Source organism: Triplophysa dalaica, chromosome 8 (genome assembly GCF_015846415.1).
Source record: "Triplophysa dalaica isolate WHDGS20190420 chromosome 8, ASM1584641v1, whole genome shotgun sequence".
In the NCBI taxonomy this organism is placed as follows: domain Eukaryota; kingdom Metazoa; phylum Chordata; class Actinopteri; order Cypriniformes; family Nemacheilidae; genus Triplophysa; species Triplophysa dalaica.
The window spans coordinates 15,495,145-15,518,667 of NC_079549.1; the positions used below are offsets into that span (position 1 = coordinate 15,495,145).

The 23,523-nt window shown below is 37.9% G+C and overlaps 1 protein-coding gene across 3 annotated transcripts in view; it reads left to right on the forward strand.

The window, feature by feature from the left end:
- Nucleotides 1-15,009, forward strand: part of tbc1d4 (TBC1 domain family, member 4) — a 28,806-nt gene extending 13,797 nt beyond the window's left edge. Inside the window, exons 10-20 of one of the 3 annotated variants that reach the window (XM_056755513.1) lie at nt 1,073-1,278; nt 2,285-2,428; nt 5,319-5,470; nt 6,065-6,274; nt 7,779-7,940; nt 8,779-8,937; nt 9,236-9,480; nt 10,319-10,478; nt 10,708-10,877; nt 11,567-11,743; nt 12,370-15,009. In XM_056755513.1, the coding sequence (XP_056611491.1) occupies nt 1,073-1,278; nt 2,285-2,428; nt 5,319-5,470; nt 6,065-6,274; nt 7,779-7,940; nt 8,779-8,937; nt 9,236-9,480; nt 10,319-10,478; nt 10,708-10,877; nt 11,567-11,743; nt 12,370-12,600 (2,016 nt within the window). In that variant the 3' untranslated portion in view covers nt 12,601-15,009. Of the gene's footprint in view, nt 1-1,069; nt 1,279-2,284; nt 2,429-5,318; nt 5,471-6,064; nt 6,275-7,778; nt 7,941-8,778; nt 8,938-9,235; nt 9,481-10,318; nt 10,479-10,707; nt 10,878-11,566; nt 11,744-12,369 lie in introns of all 3 variants that reach the window. The other 2 variants (XM_056755512.1, XM_056755514.1) reach the window with 2 other exon arrangements.
- The last annotated feature ends 8,514 nt before the right edge of the window (nt 15,010-23,523 follow it).

Here is a 23,523-nt window from a genome sequence, read left to right on the forward strand (position 1 = left end):
GACCATGTGATTTTTCAGTTTTTCTTTTTTAATAAACCTGCAAAAATGTCAACAATTCTGTGTTTTTCTGTTAATATGGGGTGCTGTGTGTACATTAATGAGGAAAGAAAATGAACTTTAATGATTTTAGCAAATGACTGCAATATAACAAAGAGTGAAAAATTGAAGGGGTCTGAATACTTTCTGTACCCACTGTATAAAATATTTTGCGCTGTTAAGCAGCTCCCATTCCCCATTCGTTGTCTTTTTCTCGGCCAATAGAAGCATCAACATGTTTTTTAACCCTATTATGGAACATTTGTTTTTCCTAAATTTAGCTGTTGGCAGCTAGGGGAAGTGAACTGGGTTTGTAATTTGAAGAGAGCGTTGCGCAGCCGTTACTGGTTTCCTGGCCATGCTGTAGACTGACTAACAGTAGGGCATGGGTTCAGGAACCTTAGTAGAAATGGGACAGGAAACAGAGTGAGGAAGAGAGCTAGAGAAAGACCTTTCCTAAAGCCTGCACAGTAAACACCAGCAAAAAACCTTTCCGTTGTGCTCTGGTCTACCTCATGTGTGTCTAATGTGTCACAGGACACAAGATATTACCATACAATAGATCACAAAGCGTGTGTGTAGTCACGCTAACATCCTTGCTACTTGCTTTTGGAGAAGCGGTTTGAGAGACTGGCTGGACGGGGCGAGGGGAAATAATGGGTGAGTTGAGAATTGTTGACAATTATTAGTTTGATAGAGTTGGCATGAGGCATCAAGTGTTTTGTCTGTCTGAAATTTCAAGGTTGAGCACATTTGTCTCTGTAAATTGCTCGGTGTAGGAGTGTTTCACATTTTTTGCTGGTATCAAGTGTTGATTTTAGATTTGACTTCAGTTGTTTGTGGTTGATAAGTTGAGTAAGATAAGATTAGCGTTGTTTTGAGGATTTCAAGGTTTGTGCTGCATTTTTTTAAATAGTCTTAAACCAAAGAAATATAAGTGAAAGTGACACAACATTGTCCTCTTTTGGATGTAATTATCAGGAGTGTGTTTGGCTCCTCACTGATCTATTCCCGTTTCTCTTTGCTCACCCAGCAGGGCGACTCTCCCGGTGACTCCCCACCTGGAACTCCACCCAGTTACCTTGACGACGACCCAGATGCCCCGCAGTTCCGTCAGCGAGCTCACACCTTTAGCCACCCGCCCATTAAAAAGAAGATCTCTTTCACTGAGGTCTCATCTCAGGCCTATAAGGCACCGCTGCGCAGGCAGCAGTCTTTGGCTCCGGAGCTGTTGCAGAGCAGGTAATGCATCACTTCCTGTTTGCCCCATGTGATGAAGCAGTTTATCTTTCCATCTGTTTCCAGCTTGTGATCATGTGATGCCTCCGCACACAGTCGGAAAATGTGCTGATTTGTGCTGAAAACAGCTCGTTGTGTTAGAAATGGTGGCTTGTTTATTTACAGAAATCATAAATATGGTTTATTATGTATATAGAAGGTTTAATCAGATGCATGTGCCTGGCCCGAAGATAACTTGCCCAAAGCTTTTTGTTCGGTCTGGCTAGTGGCTAGCAGTGTAATTATTTAATTTATATTAATTTATCATACTATTTTATTATATGATAATTTTGTTAAATAAACAATCTGTTGCATTCAAGTTTGGCCAAGTAATGGTTCTAGTACTGGTAACCCAAAATAATACCAAACCACAAAAGCGTGCATGCGCAGTAACTGTTGTTTATTTTGTTGCATTGAAACCGTCTATAAAACGTTGCTAACTACAATGCTAACATGGTCGAAGATGTTGATGTGTTCCGCACTAATTCATATAACAGTTTAGAACTGAAAAATCAAAAACACTACAATAAACTGATGTATGATGGTCATTTGACAACTGATGTACAGAATTTGTACTTCTTTTAAGCTAATCCTGTAATAAGTTAAGTTATTATCTGTAATATGTACATTCCTTCAGCTGTCATTCCAATTTTAACATAAACAGTATATTCACATGTATGTACACATTTTTTATGATTCATATTTTGACTATTTGTTCTTGAAATTATTTAAAATTTTTGCTTTTGTGCTAAACTCAGAGTTTATTTATAGACAAAACTCTTCTGATCCATTCTTTTTGACACCTTCTTTTATCTGTGTAAAACTAAAAATGTCTTATTTCCCAGGAACACCTGTAGATTTAATCCGCTCAGGAGCACAAATTCATAGATTGTAGTGCAACAGTGTTTTTATTTCGCATTTTAAAGTAATGTGTATCTGTTGTGGGCCCTTGATGTTCCGGCTCTCTCAGTCCGGTTGGTTTCTCAAGAGTACGCAGTGTTTCTGAGGGAGAGACAACCTTCAGCCTCTCCTCATCTTTCCACACCCCCTCTTTCCTGAAAACATTTTACCAGGGCTCCCTTGGCTCCCTGCCGGACAGCGGGAGTGTTAAGAGGTGAGCGGGGGCCATGATCTCCGACTGTTTGGTGTCCGTTTCCTCAGGGCTCAGAGATGCCTAAGGTTCGAGCTGTTGGCAGCCACCATCTCTGCGTCCGTCTATTTCTTAACCCAAAGCTTCAGGCAATGTGTCGTACTGTACATAAGAAGAAGCTATTCTCTAACTTCCTGTCTCTCTTCCTGTCAACATTGTTGGACTGTGTCCAGTGGATTTGAGGGATGCTTCCAAATTGCATGTTGCTATTTTTACTAACTAAGTGTAGTAATGTAAACATAAGCTTTCAGTAGCATCTACTGTATATTATAACAAACTGCCTCAAAACTTTCTACTAATATGGATTCTGCTATGCTTATTTTGCTTTATTGAAAATAATCCTGACTTATGTTAGATAATAATTAAGAGTTAAACATCAACATAACTTTTTTAACTTTATCCAAATGACAGCTGGATTTAGTTATTCTGTAAATCTTTAGTATACGTTTTCTTTTGCACTTCACAAATGTTCATCAAAAAATGTATGATTTGTTTAGAAACAAACAGCTTGCTTAAATCATATGAGAAGTAACAAAATTTAGAATCAACACATTTTTTTGTTGAATAAAGCGACTAGCGAAATAAATGCAAACATGTTTTGGATTGAAAGCTTTTTTCAGACACTATTTCAAAACAGAAACAGAAGATATGTAAATAAGAAGCGCTTTATTGGGTATTCAGCTAACACATAGAATACACAGTATGTGAGTATAAATATTAGGAAAGTTGCCGAAAAGATGTAGTGCCTACACTTCTAATATAAAATAGTTGCTTGTTACAGTTTTTCTGTTTAACAGGTTTATGCTATTTCTGATATTCTGTGATTTCTGGTATGTTCATATTAACATTGGTTTCAACTAGAGAATGTAATGCCATGACCCCTTTAACAGGTTTAAGGACAAATCTTAAGCAGCGTCTGTCATTCATGTTGATGGTACGTGCCCTTCCACGCCTGTGAAGAATTCATAGCAGCAGTTGTCAAGGATAAATGTATTAAAATAGAGATCCCACAGTGAAGCCCAATGTGCGATATTTACTCTATCCCAAAAGCTTCTTTTCAGAACAGTGCTGTTTGACAGGGCTTTGTGTGCCGTGGGCTTGAACTATCAGCTCTCGTTGGCCTGAACAAAAAGCCACCGTGTATTTAATGACTAAAGATGTGCCTTCATGTGCATTCGCCCTTTTTTTTCTTGACACCATGGGCTATAATGATCCTGTGCTTTGGGAGTGAAAAGGAGGAGATAACATTTAAAATGACATATCCTTGGCCCATCGGTTTACTACAAATTGGAGCGAGGTCTTTTTCTCTGGATTCTGAATGTCAACAGATGTCTTTGTTATTGAAAGTGCAGTGTAAGGTTGCTGCGGCGCACCTGTCTGTCGAGGGACGGTCAGGGTCTGTGTATTTCTACAGTGTTTAATGCATAACATTTAAATCTGTTTGATGCTTTCATTAACTTTTTCTTCTGCTTCCTTGCGGTTGCCAGTGGTTTGTTGTAGTAACTAAGGATAGTGACAGATAAAGAGAAGTAGGCAGAGACTAGGAGGATAAAAATGAGTTTTGTTTAGTCTTTTAGCATGTTCCTGACTCATATATGAACATCTGTTGTTTCTGCTCTTTTGACTTGGGGGTCCTTGAATATGCATTCGTCTAGTAGACGTTGCCGGGTAAACCTTAAAAGAGAAGAGATCAATCCCATATACTTAAATGTAATCTATTTCACTATTGAGAAGCTCTTTGGTTTTAACATGTTATGTTTATGTCTAATTATAGGCCTTTATTTATTGTTGTTCAGTATTTTGCTGTATTGATTTTCAGCGAAATATAATATGTGTAAAGTTCTTGTTTGGGTTACTCATCTGTTCCTAATTTTAAAGTTGTTTACTTATTTCCAATTTCTAACAATTTTCTTTAATTCAAAAGGTAGTTTGGGTTGTCTGTATTTAAAACCATGCATGAATCCAGTTAACATCTATTACAACTCACCGAATGCTCGGCTTTATGAGCTTCTGCTTAAATGCATTGCTTAATGAACATGTAACACATTGACGCATGCATATGTGTACAGTACCAGTTAAAAGTTTGAAACACTTGACAAAAATGTTTTTCTTTATCTTAATTTTTTTTTAAAGGACCATTGTGTATTTTTATCGCCATCTGGCGATGTGGTTGCAACCAACCACTCACTCCACCCCTCCCTTTCAAAGCACTACGGAGGCTGAGAGGATTAAAATGTCGCCACGTTTTCGCTTCTATCCTGAATGAGAAAACGTATTTACAACAGGCCTTCTGTAGCAGTTCGTCTGTTTAGGGATACTTTGGAAACAACATGGCGACATGGCAACAACATTTCCTGCAAGGGGACCGCCAATGTATGTAGATGGAAATTGCAAATTTTTGGGTAACAAAAACATAACGCTTCATTATGAAGATGTAGTTCTTATATTGCATTTCTGTCAAAAGATCCTCCAAAAATTGACACGCTGGTCCTTTAATCTGAAGGTCTTTAGGAGACAAAAAATGTAATTGTGCCAACACTTGAATTAACACATTCATTTAATTTATTCTAAAATTGTATAAAAATATTGTTGAAATAGATTGCTTGGACCAAATAATGAGTAAAAATGAGCCAACAAGAGACCAGCATTAAGATTTCGCACATTCTTCAAAGGGTGACGACTTTGATGCATTTATTTTTAGGCACCACATATTTCCCACATTTGAAATTGTGTTTCCTTACTTTTGACTGGTAGTGTTGTTTATTAAAGGTTTGACCACATGTATTAATAAAGGCACAGTGTGTACTCTCTTGAAATGTTGCTGTTATTTGAATCGCTGTGTTTTGTTTGATAGTGCTAATGGAGAAGGGAGGAAGAGATCTCTGTCAGTCTGTAGCAACGATTCTTTGACTCTGGTGCCTCCGCGGAGAGTTTCTTGGCGTCAGAAGATTTTTCTGAGGGTGGCGTCACCCATGAACAAACCCACAGCAACTATGCAGAACATGGGTGGGTACAAGCGCACACTTTCATGAAGCCATAAATGGGAACATGCAGTTCTACTGTTGTTTTTATATACTTCTAATTCTGAGTACTATAGACACAGAGGGAAAGATGGGAACGCATACGCAAACAAATAGGTGTGACCTTATGTCCTCCCACCTGTATTATTTATAGTCAACAGTGCTGGTTAAATCATTGATCTGTAAGGTTTAGAGCAAAACATCTGCCTCATGGTGATCATCTTTTATAGTTAGATTCAAGGCTAACTACAACAAAAAAGAAAACATTTTTTGTTTGAGGAAGCCCTAAAATAATATTTTTCATAAAACATAACATTTTAAATATCTTCTTCATTGATTTACTGTGGAGGGCTATGTAAAATCAGAGAAAATTTGAAAAACATTTGTTAAATGAATAAATGGCATATCTTCACATCATGGCAAATAAATTTGGTCAACATGCCGTGTTTTTACTCTTTAATACAATCTCTGTTCCATGCTACCCCCACAAAACTACATTCACAAAACCCCTTAGTTCTCTCTACATTCAATATAAACATAAGTCATAGATGCGTTTTGGTTAATGTTAACTGTTTTCCAGACCACATGGATGGCCGGGAGCTATTGCCTCTCTCTCCTCGGTCTTTGGATCAGGGTCAGTACCCTCTGGGCAGCCCCTTGTCCACAGACCAGAGCTTCGGTGACGAAAAAGGTCAGCGAAGCCCAGCCAATTACAGGGCCCTGTGGAAAAAAGCCATCCACCAACAAATTCTGCTCATCCGCATGGAGAAGGAGAACCAGCGCCTGGAAGGTTGGTGGCACAAAACACAACTTTTTTTTTAATTTTCAACCTCACTCACATTTGATTTACGTCTTTAGCTGTGTGTAAAATTAAATCATTGCTAATCTTCCCCTCTGCTTGATCCATATTGTGTCTTTAACAAGTATACATAAGTAGATAAGAAGACCGAATGCCTTATAGATTTGGTACAACCTGTAAGTAAATTTCATAAGAAATAAATGCAGTTTTTAGGTGCACTGGCTCTTATACGCAACATTATAAAGTGAGAGAGTGGTGTATTTCCAGATGCCATCAATCCGATTAGATTGTTGTTCTTGCCCTGGCCTTATTTTTAGAGGGGCAAGTGCCTTTGCTCCACCTTAACATTCTAGGGCAAAGTTAAATATAGATCAGAATGTCTAGATGACGTTCTTGTTCCTTTTTATTTCTGTGACCTCTGGGCTACATCTTTATCCCTAGTCTTTCAGAAAGGCTTGAATAATACCAGTTTTTCAAGCTCTGCAACACAATGCAAAGTTAATGTTTGGATTTTGTGTCGGAACAGCAAAGCCTTGTAAAACAGCGCCCTCTGTTGGCCAAATCCCATCAGTTACTTTCCTCTGTGTGTTTCCTTTAGTTTAAGTTTTTCTGTCTGCTTTTGTATCCCATTTCATGGTCCAAACTGAATAAACTTAGAAGGTAAGAAATATAATAACCTGTTTCTGGCTACTTGACTGTTCTGGCCACAATAAAAAATGTTTCAGCATGATTTCAGTGTTTGACTTTAATGTGGCTCATAAATCAGCATGAGACTAAATCTACTTTGAGTTTAAGATGTTCAAAAGCACCAACAAACAAGTTGAGGTTTTGTCTCTAATATATAATATACTGTCAGCATTGTTCTGAAAGTGTTTACTCACGGCACTGCAAGCTTGACTGCTAGGCTTACATTGTTAATGCATTACTGTAAAGTTTTTTTACAAGCTGAGAGATGATTCAGATTTATTCCATGAGGTGATCTGCAACTTGCCAAATATTTTCTCTCTAAACTAGGTAAATATTGTGCTATTCTGATTGCTATCATGTTCTGTCACGTTACATCTCAAAGCAATATCTGGTTATACTAACAGGAAACGGAAGTGGTCATTGCTGCCTAGACAACATTGTGCCCACTTACTGTCAGAGACATCAAAATACAGCATTTTCTTTCAATTAAATTATTTATTTTTTCATTGTTTTATGTTAACTATATCGTTATATTTATTAATTACGTGATTCAGTTATATAATTTTATTAATGCAGTGGAGTGTCACTAAACTGGCGGTGAGTTGTGGGTAATATCAACCATCATCCTACACTTCGAATTTCTAACGGAAATAGTAGACCATCCGGGAATCTTTGGAAAACTCTTTTCAACATACTACGATTTGTGACATACTAATTCTGTTTTTGAATACTATTAAGCACGGATAGTATGCGAGACTGAGATGCGGCACTGCTCTTTAGTATGGGAATATTTTTCTGTTCCCCACAGCCAGCCGTGATGAACTGCACATTCGTAAGATGAAGCTGGACTACCAGGAAGTGTGTCAGTCCTCAAAAGAGGTGCAGGCCCTGTGGGACAGGAAGTTGAGCAGCCCGTGTCGCACTAAAGTACAGTGGGACAAGGAGGAGATCCACAGTGCTGTCTATCAGGGTAAACAATTTAACAATCTGTTAACCTCGGTCATTAAACCACAAGATTTTTTGTTAAGTAGCGCTTAGCAATGTTTGAATCTCAGAACAAGGATACTGTAAGCTATTAGATGTTGGACCATGTTCGGTACATGTGATTAAAATTGAGACATTTTTGGAATCAGTAGGAGATATTAAAACAAGTTTTCGGCTTATCTAAAAGAAGTTGACATTTTGTCACTGAAGCAGTTAAAGAGACAGTTCACCCCAAAATAAAAACTCATTATTTCTGTGTACATCAGGTCAGTGTCTATTGGTTACTGCTGTTAAAGCATAGTTGGGTTTTTCAATTCTTGTTGGAGTGATTCTATTAAAGGGGTCATATGGCACGAATACGTTTTTTCTGTGTCTTTGGTGTGTTATAAGTTGCTCAAGCATGTATTAGACACGTAAAATTGCAACAATTTATGTGTTGGAACAAAAGATGCATTCCATCTTAAAGCGAATGCTCACCCAGATGTTATAAATATGGTAAGAGACATTTCATTTCTGTCACATGCTTGCCGTATTCGACCAATCCCTACGCACTTGTCAACTGGCCAATCATAGCACACCTCGCTTTTCAGAACGATGAGCTTTTCAGAGAGAGGGGGCAAAGAGTATATACAAACATGCACGTTATGTGGAAAATTCAGCGTTTTTGAACCTTAAATCGTGTATACACATTGTATTACATCTTAAACAAACGATAATATTGATTTTAGCCGTGTCATATGATCCCTTAAAGGAGTCACTGAATATCTGCTTTTCACGTCCGATGTTTCTCACTCCGTTTCTTTGTGTTTATGTGTGCACTGCAGGGGTTCCTAAAAGCAGGCGAGGTGAGGTGTGGCTCCTGCTCTTCCAGCAGCATCGTCTGCGTAACCGCCTGCCACAGCGGCAACAGCCCCCTGATACATCTTATCAGGATCTTCTGAAGCAGCTGACAGCACAACAACACTCCATCCTGGTCGACCTGGGTCTGTATCAAACCTAAGAACTTCTACATTTTCCTATAGCTCAGTGCCTCTCAAACATTTTTGTTTTGCGCCCCCTTTAAACCCGTAGGGGGAGTGCCCCTCACTTTGAGAACCACTGCTAAAGCTCATTTAAACATCAAGTGTTATAGCAATGCTAAGCTCACGGGTTAGATTCCCAGTAAAGACACATGCTATCGTATTTTAAGAGATATTAAGTTAATAACAGTAGAGTATTGATATATTTCACACATACAGACTGTATATATGTCTATGAAATAATGTTCCTGTTTTTTTCCAGGTCGGACATTCCCAACACATCAGTATTTCAGCACTCAGCTGGGTGCCGGGCAGCTGTCTCTGTATAACCTACTGAAGGCTTACTCCCTGCTGGACACGGAGGTGGGCTACTGCCAGGGAATCAGTTTTGTGGCTGGTTTGCTGTTATTGCATATGAGCGAGGAGCAGGCTTTCGACACGCTCAAGTTCCTCATGTACGACCTGGGCATCCGAAGGCAGTACCGCCCTGACATGATCTCTCTGCAGGTGTGTGTGTGCATGTGTTTGAGCGTGTCTGTCGTCATTATTTCAGAACTGGTATGTTTGCTTTGTTTAATGTGCTTGTTGACGAATGTTGCTGAACAGGTTTTCGTGAATTATAACGGAATGACAAAGGAACACTGTGTTTGCAGAACTTATTGTTTAATTCTTAAACTTTTGACATTATTGGTTAAATAAAACTGTTTTTAAATAACACATTTAAGAGTTAAAAACTGTGTAGAAATATTATTTTTGTGGGGGGGTTTTGGGCGGTTCGCCAATAGAACCTCAATATACTATATTGGCTAGTTAAGCATAAACAGAAGGCTGAATAGTGTGGATTTAAAGTAATAATTCATCCACAAATAAAAATTCTGTCATTATTTGCTCAGCTTCATGTTATATCAAATACCCAGAGAGCATTTCTTCACCTTTTATGGTAACCACACCTAAAAACAGTTATACATTAGCTTTATATACAAACTTTCATTGTAAATACAGAGTCTTCAGAATTCTGTAAGTATGGAAGAACATGACCAAAATAATAGCAGATTTTTCATGGTGGGTAAAATTAGTTTTGACTACTATGTAATGAAGGAATGAATCCATATGCCCTCACTTGAATCTGTCACACATTCCCATAAACAACAAGTGGAAAGCAAACACACAGTTGTCTCCACCTCTTGTACATTGTTCAGTTAGTCTTTCCTCCTCAGCTGTTAGTGGTTATTCATCATCTGATATGCCAATGTTTAATCACTCACAGAGAGAGAGAGAGAGAGAGAGTCTGGTTCAGTCTCATTTCAGTGTGATTAAAGTTCACTCTTTTTTCCTCTGGCTGTAGATTCAGATGTACCAGCTGTCCCGACTGCTTCACGACTATCATCGTAACCTGTACACTCACCTGGAGGAACAGGAGATCTGTCCCAGCTTGTACGCCGCGCCCTGGTTTCTTACTCTTTTCGCCTCTCAGTTCCCACTCGGCTTTGTTGCCTGTATATTTGGTAAATTTCACTTCCTATTTATCTACCCAACGAGCAATAGTGTATGCATCATGTGAATATTGTAAACCTGAGAGTTAGGGGTAAAGTGATCTTGTAAGATTTGGTCGAGCTGTTTACAATCCACATATTTGTATGTAGTTTTTCTAAAGTAAAATATGTTATTGTGCATGGGTGTTGACTCTTTTTTTGTGTGTATGTGTGTGCTGTGCTGTGCCATGCCGTGTGGCAGATCTCCTGTTTGTCCAAGGCACAGATGTGATTTTTAAGGTGGCCCTGTGTTTGCTGAGCAGTCACGAGGGAGAGATACTGGAGTGCGACGGTTTTGAAAGTATTGTGGACTTCCTTAAATCCACCATCCCCACCCTCACTCACAGCCAAATGGAAGAGATCATTGCCAAGGTAAGTTTGATAAAAAACACACTTCCTGCTGTAATACTGTTTTACATACTTCAAAAAGTAACAAGCGTTGTATGCTTTGTAGTATGCAGTAAGCCGAGCACTAGTGTATTATTTTAAACATGGCTAGACACCCCATTTATTAATCATATATATATTGTGTTTTATATTTTATATAATAGTTTTATAGTAGTTTATAATTGTATATTTATAAACATATATATGTATTTGTATTTGTATTTTTTATTTAATATAATTTGGTCACAAGGTGGTCCAACTTGTCTTGATTTGAAAAAATCAAGAATGCTTGTAAAATAAAACATGGAAATTCAATGAAAATTAAATTGTATATTTATCATGTTAAATTGAGTTCACAGTAGATACAAAAAGGCAGCACTAAACGTTTTGACCCCATTCATTTTTCAGTTCCTTTTTCTGTGTTGACATTGTCAACTCAAATGGGAAGTTTGGGCAGGACATATTAATTTAAAAGACTCTTTTTTTTTATAGCAAATCGTAGGCATAGTTATAGATAATATGGTTAGTTTTTCTCAAAACAAAAAAAAAACATTAGCACATAGTTTACTGCTGTATATTTACCTTTATTAAAAAAATCTAAGAAACTTTCATTTTAAAGAACATTCCTGTGCCATATTCCCTGATAACAGCTGTCCTTGTGAAATATTTTTTAGGCTATAGAGATGGACATCTCCAAGCAACTGCATGCGTATGAAGTGGAGTACCATGTTCTGCAGGATGAGCTCTCAGATGCTCCTCCACCATCAGAAGAGTCTGATAGACTAGATAAACTAGAGAAAAGCAATGTTCAGCTCAAGAAACAGAACATGGACTTACTAGAGAAATTACAGGTTTGTGATGTTTCATATTTGTTTAGATTTTTTTTTATTACATGGGAAAAGCAAGTCAAGGTTGTGATAAAGAATGTGCTACGCCAATTTTGCCAGTAGGGGGCAGCAAAGTACAAATGTGCTTGTCTTTGTTCTTTAAAAAGTCACACTGCTAGATATTTAAAACTGCACAGATATTACTATTTACTTTTGCATTCCTATATAAATTAAACGTGAAAAAGTGTTTATTCAATGTGTTTCACGTTTTTTTAAAGAATGTTTGATGCTTGAAACTCTATGTGTAAAGAAGTAATGTCACTGTGTTATTATTAGAAAAATATTCTTCACATTATTCCTTAGACAACTCGTTCCTTAAAATCAAAAGGAAATGCAGAGTGAAAATTCATAAAATATAGCTAACATAAAACAGAAAGAAACACATAAAATATTTATTTTATATCCAAGCAGATGTTTATGGCCCTTTTTAATAATGATGTCATGATAATTGTCATGTGACCCCAACATGGTTTCCTAGAATAAAGGCGCAACACATATACCTACTGACACTTCTTACCCCACCCTTCCTGCGTTTGTAAACTGATGTGTGTTCTTTACCTCATGCTTATTTTTGACTTTTATTTTAACAGGCGGCTCGTGTGAAGATTCAAACGTTGGAGACCAGCATGGAAAGCTTCCTTTCACGCGAGAGCAAGATGAAGCACCTGATCCGTTCTCTGGAGCAGGAGAAGGCATCCTATCAGAAAATGATCGACCGTATGCGAAATAATCTACCCCCAGAAGCCATTGCTGATGTGGAGATGACACAACTAAAGTCCAGCACCAACGAAAAAGCTAAAGCGGATGGTAAAAAGCCTTGAGTTTGCTGACATACCACACAATGATTGGTTGGAGAGATTGAGTCGACGGCTTTTAAAGATGTGCTGTTGCCTCTCACGCTTAACTACTTGTATGCAGACCTACGTTTTCAAATAAGAACATCTGTTTCTTCCACTTCCCAAAGTGCTTCACTCCTGATTGCCTAATTCAATATTTCCACATACGCTGGAAAAATGAGGACAAATTAGAAAACACCTCTGTTGAAAATACTTGAAAACAATACAAAAAGTTGTTTGTTTCCACAGTGCATCTGTGTACAAGGTTTGTTGTGGACAACGAGAAGGTGACTGTGTCCACTGTGAAGGTTTTTTTGACACTCCATAAGGGTTAAACACTGACTCATTTGAGGAAAACCAAATATTTACAAGGTTTATCTTTTGCTTGAAGTGCTTCACCTAAAGTGCATGCAGAAAGTGAATCCATGTGATGCTGGGTTTCCTCTGCGACTTACAAACATGCTCTTGCTGCCCAGACTCTGCTGAGCTCTGGTTGACATGTTTGGGCATCAGACAAATCGCTGTCTAAAGACAAAGATCACGTGTCTTTAAACTGTCATTGCACAGTATTCTGTGTGCTGAACGCAAAGTGTGCCTGATGTATAACACTATACATATAGATTTATGCACGCAATGCTGATCGTTGTTCAATCTTAGATGGACATAAATCCCATTTGATTTTTCTCTCTTCCTATCTGAATGTTTTTTCGTGTCCCACTAAAAAATCTACTATCTGTGCTAATATCTTTGTAGAGTTGTATAAGAGTGGAGAGTTTATAATATTCCTTAGTGGCTTGGAAAGTTGCTTACAAAAAAGAAGACTGTTATATCTGAAACGGTCTGAAAGATTTTATAAAGATCATCTTTAAAGACATCTGAAAGCATCATTTCTTCATCAATGGTTTTGGAGTACAAATTTGATGCACTCCGCCAATGAGAAGCTGTTTCTACAAATGATGTGTGAGGCGTTGGGTTGAACCAGCTGTTCAGATTTGGATAGTGACCAGATCAGATTGTACATATGACAAGAATCACATTGTATTGGTCATCATCGAATCACGTGAATGTTCTTTTCAGCCTTTATTGTGCACTTAAAGCAGGAAAATCTACTTGAACACTTGGTCTTCGAAGAGTTTGTTTATATTGATCACAACTTGCCTCTTATGACAGTTTAATGAATGAATGAACTCATATGACAGTGTTGGTATATTTCTTCTTCTGCGGTTCTTGTTCATTTACACTAATATATCAAGCTAAGAGTGTTTTAACTTCGGTTTAACTGCAGTATTGCTGCTTGGCTGATCAATGGTTACCAGTTTGGCGTATAGGCTTTCTGATTCACATTTTCTAGCTGGAGCTTTTGATGTGTTTTCTGTTTCCATTGTTTTCTAATTTCTTTTGATAAATGCATATCAGATTTAAAAGATTTGCAAATCTTTGGAAAATGTGAAACAACAAAAATTTTAAGGATGAATGTTTAGTCAAGGGCTCTTTTTTGCATCACTGAGTTCCCATAGTTCCATCTGTTCAGAGGTACATTTAAGCAATAACCATGCATTGAAAAACATCTGAGAAACAATGTGATGGACCGAGTGAACGGGTTTATAATAAAACGATGTAGAATTAAGAACAAGGTCACATTGTCTAATTTGAATTGAACAGTTCACCCAAAAGTATAGATTCTGTTCCACCCTCGACTTGTTCCAAATCTTTAAACATTTCGTTGTTCGGATGAACACAGAGAAAGATATTTAGAAGAATGCTCGTAACCAAACAGTTCTTAGTCCCCATCGACTACCGTAGTAGGAAAAATTACAATGGTCAAGGGTGTCCAAGAACTGTTTGCTTTCCTACATTCTTCAAAATATTTTTGTGTTCAACAGAACAAAGAAATTTATAAGGCGATTTTTTTTTTTCCTACTATGGCAGTCAGTGGTGGCCAAGAATTATTTTGTTACAAGCAATTATTTTGTTACAAGCATTTTTCTAAAAATAATTCTCTGTTCATCAGAACAAAGACATTTATTCAGATTAAATGAAGACAAAATTTTCATTTTTGGGTGAACTGTTCCTTTAAATGTGCTGTGGAATGTGCACATTTAAGCATTTAATACATAATAGTCATACTTTCTTCATGTTACATTGCATGTGCCAAAACTTGTTCATCTTTATTCCTTCGTTTCTCTGTGATTAAACATAAAATGAAAGTATCAAGTTGTAACACTAAACACTAAGACAGTGTTGTGTTTTCTTAATATCTTTCATTGAAACTGTTGAACTTGTGTGTGTGATGTGTACAGATATCTCATGTTTTTTTCTGAGATGTACTGGACTTGATTTGGACTAGTGTGTCAGTCACCCATACTCTATTAAAATCAACTTTTTATACCTCAATGGGCATCTTTTATTATGAGTGTTGTTTGTTTAATGGCATTAGAATGTCACACAGGCTTGGGGGGTCTCCTTCAACTCTTTGGCCGGCATGCAAGTGATTAGCAGTTGTCTGTAGAACGTGAATTTAATTATTACAATATAATATTAAGTTTTAGTGTTTTTCATCAATAATAAAATATATAATAATGAATAACATCTGAGTAAACTGAGCAAAATCCGAGGCAAATTACATGTTTGATAATAAATACAGTGAGGGAAATAATTATTTAATCCCCTGCTGATTTGTAAATATGACTGTTTACAAAGAGATTAAGGGTCTGTCATTTTTATTGAAGGTTTATTTTAACTTATAGAAGCTGAATATCATCCAAAAAATCTTGGGAAAAATGTATATAAAGGTTACAAATTGATTTGCATTTCATTTAGTGAAATAAGTGTTTGATCCCCTACCAACCAGCAAGAATTCTGGCTCCACAGATTGCTTATGTGCCTATATGGACCACAGTTTAGTCCTGTCACGATAAGAAAGTACCCCTAAATCAGCTTGTTATGTATATACACTGATCAAAATTATAAACGGAACACTTCTGTTTTTGCCCCTATTTTTATGAGCTGAACTCAAAGATTTAAGACTTTTTGCATGGACACAAAAGGCCTATTTCACTCAAATATTATTCACAAATCTGTCTAAGTCTGTGTTAGTGAGCACTTCTCTTTTGCCGAGATAATCCATCCACCTCACAGGTGTGGCATATCAAGATGCTGATTAGATGGCACGATTATTGCACAGGTGTGTCTCAGGCTGGCCACAATAAAAGGCCATTCTAAAATGTGCAGTTTAACGGGGTCCAGGTGAGCCAAAATCCAGTGAGTATCTGATGTGACCACCATTTGCCTAACTCCGTGCGCAACTCCTTCGCATAAAGTTGGTAAAGTGTTTGATTGTGGCCTGTGGCCTGTGGAATGTTGGTCCACTCCTCTTCAATGGCTGTGCGAAGTTGCTGGATATCTGCAGGAACTGGAACATGCTGTCATATACGCCGGATCCAGAGCATCCCAAACATGCTCAACGGGGGACATGTCCGGTGAGTATGCTGGCCATGCAAGAACTGGGATGTTTTTAGCTTCCAGGAATTGTGTAAAGGTCCTTGCAACATGGGGCCGTTCATTATCATGCTGCAACATGATGTGATGGTCGTGGATGAATGGCACAACAGTGGGCCTCAGGATCTCGTCACGGTATCTCTGTGCGTTCAAAATGCCATCAATAAAATGCATCTGTGTTCGTTGGCCATAACATACGCCTGGCCATTCCACTCGATCCATAACGTTGACATCAGTGAGTCTGTACAGTGAAAACCGGGATTCATACAAAGTTTTAGACGCCATTGAATGTGAGCGTTTGCCCACTCAAGTCTGTTATGACAATGAACCACAGTCAGGAAGAGACCCCGTAGAGGACCACGAGCATGCACATGAGCTTCCCTGAGGCGGTTTCTGACAGTTTGTGCAGAAATTCTTTGGTTATAAAAACCGATTGTTGCAGCAGTAGTCCGGGTGGCTGGTCTCAGACGATCTTGGAGGTGAAGATGCTGGATGTGAAAGCCCTGGGCTGGTGTGATAACACGTGGTCTGCGGTTGTGAGGCAGGTTGGATGTTCTGCAAAAGAACAAAGAGCATAAGCACAGTAAAACTGGTCTCATACAACTTAACTTAACTTAAAATCTAGACTAAAAAGCCTTCAAAATGTGTACTTCCGGGGTTCTTAATAATTTCTTGTTTTGTTATTTGAATGCATGTTGAAATGCTTTTGATCAAGCATTTTCATGTTGTGCATTTATCCCGTGTTAAAGTATGAAAGTCAGCTATTGTACACAGTGACAAGTGCAATATTGAGTTCCTCTGACATAATGATGACATACCGTACTATAGCTAGTATGCAGAATTTTTATTCACTCCCATCATCCTCTCCTGTAAACAAAACCTTTCGGCACAGCTGCTGAATATTAAATTGAACCCTGAGGTTGTTCACTTAACCTGAGGCTGTTAAACATCAGGTCTGAGACTCATGGATAACTGCCTCAACAATCCTTTATCTCAAGGCCAGCATTCATTTGGAAACACCAGTATTTCGTCATGTAAATATGACTCTTTTATAATGTGCTTTTGCCTCTGGATGTTTACAGTTTAGTCAAGTCAATTGAACCACATTTTATTGATCGCGTGTGACCTGTTATTATTAATGCATATCCTGGAGAAAATATTCAGTAGTGGAGTGTGGGGTAAGAAGAGCCATTGACTCAAATAACAATGAGAATACGCAAAGATTTTAAATTCAAGTATTATTTTCCTAGCTTTATGAAAGTGGGTTGTAAAAATGCTATGAAATTATTCAAATATTTCCGATTCAGTTTAGCCTTTGACATGTCTCATCTTTACCCTTAAGGTATCATCAAATTTACGTGCCTCTATACTAAGATGCTTTCATCTAATGTCAACCGATAACAGACACCCTGAAATATTAATTTCACCTCTCATTTTTCCTTGCCAACGTAAGTAAAGAATAGCACAGCTTACCCTACTCTCCCAGATATAATGTGAGAAAGTTCATCTGTTTAATGACAGTTTGATCTGATCATGTGCCTCCTCATAAATCTCTGTCCTTATGCAAAGAGTGTCAGTCTTTTTTGTTATCAAGACAGACGAATTGTAATTCTTGGCACAGAAAATGGTGATGTGCCGTTTTAAAGATAGATGGGAAGTTAAGCCCAATTTTCCTGCAGGGAGTGAACAATGAGTCACTGGTCCAGACGTAAAACCAGCTGAGAGATGGAGACAGCGCATTACCCACCCTTTGCGTTGATAAACCTCCTTTGTATGGTGAAAGGATGCAAAAATATCGCTCTTGGAGCATTGTCACAGGGCTTATCACTCTCTCCGAACAAAAGGCAGCATTCCGTGCCTGTTCCCTGTTGAGGTTGTTTCCTGTGGAGGGGAAATGCCTGTACTGATCGTGGAAGTCAGTAGGGGATTGCCGCACACGGCACTTCCTCTGCACAATCTTATCAGTGCTTTTTGTTTAATACAACATCTATCCTCACTGCAGTAGAGATGCACAATAAAGTTGCTTTTGTCATGGGTGATGGAGTGCTACAGAATATTGTGGCATCAATCCACTTTGTGTTAGGCATGGTTTAGTTCCTTGTGTGTGTTTCAGATGTTCAGATTAGGTTTTGGAGTCTTAATATTCTAGTGGCTCTATACACTGTCAGTTTGTTACTTGCATCAGAATAAAAGCAGTTATGGCTGTCAGAGAATAAAGCTTTTGTTCGCGAAATTGTATAGTTAAGGCATCTTACTGCCAGCCCTAAACATTCGAACCATGGAGCATTATCTCTGTTTTTATACAGATCACAGTTTTCTCTACAAAAAGATCATCTTACATCATGTAAAGATCTTTCTGTGAAAATATAACTTTGATATCTTTAATATTGCGGTAACGCCATATTAAATATTGAAATAAATCAGTAATAAAACAGTTTTTTATGCAAAATAATGAATTGTCATTAAAAGTATTCATTTGAGTATTTATCATGTTGAAAATTAAAATTGCGTACTTTATCTTGAAATCTACCAAATGGTCTATCATTTACAGAAATAAACACAAATTACCTGATTTTGTTATTATGGGTATAACTACTTTTATTGCTAATCTCTTGATTAAGATTATTCGGCTTTCGTCTTAATTTCACAGATGGGGTGAAAAAACAAACCAACCTATCAAATGTTGGGCACAAGATTAACACTTTTTGGGGGGTTTTGGCCCGATGCATTTTCTGAAGTACAGGAATTCTTTGTCAGGAGTCAAAGTGGCGTAGGAAAACCTGAAGTTGACAGGCTGTACTTGCAGATTAGACCCACTGAAGGAGGCAGTGTCCTACAGCCTTATAAGGTGATTCGCATTGCATGATTTGTAGTGAAGTATGAAAGGATCTGGGGCATAAAGTAAAAACAGCAGAAAATAAAGTGTGTATACATTATGTGCAACCGGGAATGTGAGTCACTTCTTTATTAAAGGTCCAGTATGTCGGTTTTTTTGGAGGATTTATTGAACGAAATGCAATATACAGTATTATACATACTGTAGCATTAGTATGTCTTCAGAAGTGTATAAAGACCTTAAATAATGAAGCATTCTTTTGAAAGGGAAGGGGTGGAGTGAGCCGTTGGTTGCTATTTGCAACCTTACCGCTAGATGTCACTGAAAAATCTTCACACTGTTCTTTAGGTGATAAAATGCATATTTGTGCTGTGTGTTCATGCAAAGTTCCACAAATATGGACATGCAGTACTAACACTAGTCGTGGGTTTCCAAGTTACATAACGTTTCTGGGATGGATCAGTCTGCAACATGCACAGACAACAATTCTTCTTATTGCAGATATAGTACCCTGTTTCGTTCATGAAACTTTTAGCTAAGAGCTGTGCCAATACTTTTCCAAGCAGTCAGACTTTTGATTTTCACGTGGCACAAAGCCAAAAATTCACCAGTAGCAGAACACTTTAGCAACAACGTACAGTGTGTCTTAGCAACACCACAACTAATGATGGGTACTGTTGCACAGGCACTACTAAAGATCGTTGACATTTGTGTTAACATGTCCTGCATTTTAAATCGCCTTTCTCCGTTTCAAATACTAAATGTAAAATAGTAAGGGCCTGTATTTTGATTTCCTGTGGTTATACATTTATTAGTCTTGTTTGATGTCGCAGGTTGTATAAAAATAAAGATCCTGATATTCAAAATTGCATTTACTATATAATGATTTATTGATTGTATGAAGATATTCTATAAATCTTCAAAATTGATATTTAAACATTATCATAAATGTTTTAAGACCTTGAGAAATCATGTGGTGTGTTTGGGAACTGTGTACAGAGACCAGGTGACAGAGGTGTATTTCAGACAGCTGTAGGCGGCTGGCACTATGGAGGCGCAGGTGTACAGCGTCTAGCCATATCCCAGAGGGGCCCTTCCCCCGTCCCTCATTTAATCTACACTGAATCCAGCATCCTTATGTAGTCTATATGAAGATGTCTCCTGATGCACAGAACCTACATCATTAGCAGTGCAAAGACATGCTAATGAAAAATGTAGTATCCCATTGCGAACGTGTCTATTTAAAGTGATATAGTTTCCATTAATCCATATTCGATATCTACAGCAGCTCATAAGAAAATGAGCAACCATGGCATTCCACAGCGCATTTCAAACGAAGGCGACAGATGCTCCAACGCAAAGTAAAATCCAACTTGATATACATCACAGCAGACCATGTATTTTTTATGTAATCAGCATTTCTCCTCGTATACCTGTCACAGTTTCTTTCCTGCCTGGAGGCCATTTGCTACCCACACTTCCACTTTCATCCCCAGCTGCCGGGCCAGCATTCCGCTAATCCCAAAAGACCGGCTGCATCGTCCCCAGGAAAATCACTGGGTTTACCTGATCCAGAACTGAATTAATCTCCGTCCCCTTTGGGAGGAGAACAAAGCACAGCTTGGTCCAGGAGGAAAGTGAGAGGGAGGTTCCGTGCACATCCCCAACACAGCACAACTGTCACCCCCCATCCAGCTGGTGTAAACTGTGCCACCAAGTATCACATCTCCAAAAATGATGCTTTTAGCCATTTTGCTCATATCATATTATTATTTGTATACAAAACCTACTCACACAGGAACCACAAGGATTATTAAAATATCATAAAATGTAATTTTATTTTTGGGTGACCTATTCCTTTAAGGCTGTTCTAAAAGGTCGGCACTGCAACATTATGTCATCAATACATCAATAGATATTAAAAGTAGCTGTAAAAATAGTTAGATTTTGGGTCAGAACTACATTTCTGGCTCTTCACCATACATCAGCATCACGTAAGCATTCATGGAAAACTCGGTAAAGCAAAAGAGAACCACAGCAATCTTAGAGTGATGTAATTTCTTTTTTCAGTTTTATAATATTACTTTATAGATTATTTCTGGAGAGACAACTTAGAATTTTCTTCAGTAAATGTTTTGTTATTTGACAGTCAGTTTGTTTGTTCCAGCTCTTACACTTCTTTACACAGTCAGTTAAATGTGCGACCATGGCGAGTTACATCAACTCAGATGGACAACAATGACGCAACAGAAGGTGGCAGTAATGCAACAAGTTGGATGTCAGCTACCGTACAGATGAATAACAAACACTGCTGTTTTTACTTCCTTTTCCAGTTAGTAAATCTACCTTGGGTTGTTTCGCTGTACATATTGGACACGGGTCACTTTCCAAAAATAATGTAAGCAGGTCGTCCAAAAAATCAGATGGTCACAAAATCGGAATTGGGCATCAAGACCTGCAAACAAGGCCTTAGTTTAACCATTTTATGATGTTTTTGCTTTTGGGCAGAATCCTCCAAAACCATTTAAAAGCGACATTTCACACAAAAATAAAAAATAATTTATTCCATTGAGTTGTCCCAAATCACAGAGATTAACACAGACAAACATTTGGAAGAATGCTTGTAACCAAATAGTTCTTAGCCTCCATTGACTAGAGAGAAAATAAATGTATAAAGATTTGGGTCAACTTTAGGGTGAGTAAATTATGAAAGGATTTGAATTTTTGTGTGAACTGTTCCTTTAAGGAAGTAGAAAAAACCCTATTTTAAATAAATAAATAAAAACGTAGCCACAGTTGACAAGCTGTTTTTAATACTTTTTATTTGCCTAATATTTGTAAACCCTAAAACAAAAGTGTGACAAGTAACGATTTACTGTCTAAAAAAATATAAACTTCCTGAAACATAGACCTGACAGCAATAATGTTTAGATTTCATATGAGCCTAATTGTAAAAAAATATTCCTACAGTAATAAATCTTATTGTTTATTAGGGGTAGAAACTTCTGAAATACACATGTTTGGCAACACATGTTTATTTCGACTGACATCAACATTAACCTTATGACTTCAACCTAATGAAAATCATTTTCCTAGATGAGGTAAGTTATCATGACAAATGTGACCTGATCCCGTGGAATATTCTATCTACTCCCTTTTTAATTCAATTATTCTTTCCCCAAACCAAATCATTAGCCCCTCGGTTTAAACAGTCACAAAACAACAGAGTTAAAGCAAGGCCATTTCTCTTTTAGAAGCAGAGGCTTCTACAACCTTTGCAGGGAGGAGGCCAGCTCTGGGGACTGGTTGGGCTATCAGTGAGGGGCGTTATGGCTGTGAAGGATGAAGCTATAGACTGACATCACAGACACATCCTCAGTGGTGCCACGATGGGCAGAAACCGAACTATCCAAAAGTACAATCTTCTGACGTGTGTGACTATCACAGAAAAAAACAACATGATGAGCTGAGGAACATTCTCCACCAGCAAAACAAACATTCAACTGACGGCTGCTTGTGGGCCTTTGGACGAACAAATGGGTGCTGTCAAATATTTGTTGTTCTGCCTTGTTGCTATCTTTGTGGGCCTAGCCACCCCTGATAGTGTTGCTCATCTCCCACGTTGCATGTCTGGGATTGACCTTTGTCTTGGGAGGAGCAGACTGGAAACTTGTTTTTACAGTGCACATCTGTATAAAAGCAAGGTGCAACTGTACTTGTGTGGACACACACAAAGTTAACTTTAAATGAGTGCAACCATGGGCACGCCCTCGGTTAATTTCACAACCCACCTACATCTCATAGCGCTAACACCACACCCTTCCAACTAATAACAAACAGCCTCCACCCTCTGACCACAACACCATCTCTACCATCTGTGACTCGTGTCCTACAGTATTTTACGCCTTTTCTCTCTCTCACACACACACACCTCATACATCACAGTTTTTTCTTGAGGTCACTGGAGTTTCAAGCTATGTTGATATTGTGTGTTGAGATGAAGAACTCTGTTCTCCAGATGAGGTTTCTTAAGAAGGCACTGAGGCATAATGGTTGGGCTCACTTAGGTTTCAGGTATCTGGCTAAAAGCACATGTGCTCGCTCTGTTTCCCTCTCTCTATCTCTCTCTCTCTTTATCATTTTCTCACTAAGTCACTCACCAGTTACTTCCGGTTTATGAAAAGGGGTGCAGTGACATCAAACACTATTTATAAATGAAAATGCATTTTAAAAAATAGCGTAGAGATGTTCAAAAACAAAAGTTGCCAAAATCAATAACCTGATAACGTACAATCAAAACACATCTTTACAGACCTGAAAACATGAATCTTGTTTTGAATCTTGTCTCAATAATGTCTACGTTTATGATCTGTGTTTCTAAAAAGGACAGAATTAGCCTTTCAGTGTACAAACAGATATAAAGCCACTGCAAACATTTATAGACCATTAGAAATTTTAATTTATCATGAATCTCAACTAAATTAAACCCCAGGAGTGAAAAAGTCACCCAATAGCAATGTGAAAGAATAACAGAATGACAACATGCATGAAAACTGTGATTAAAATCAAGGTTA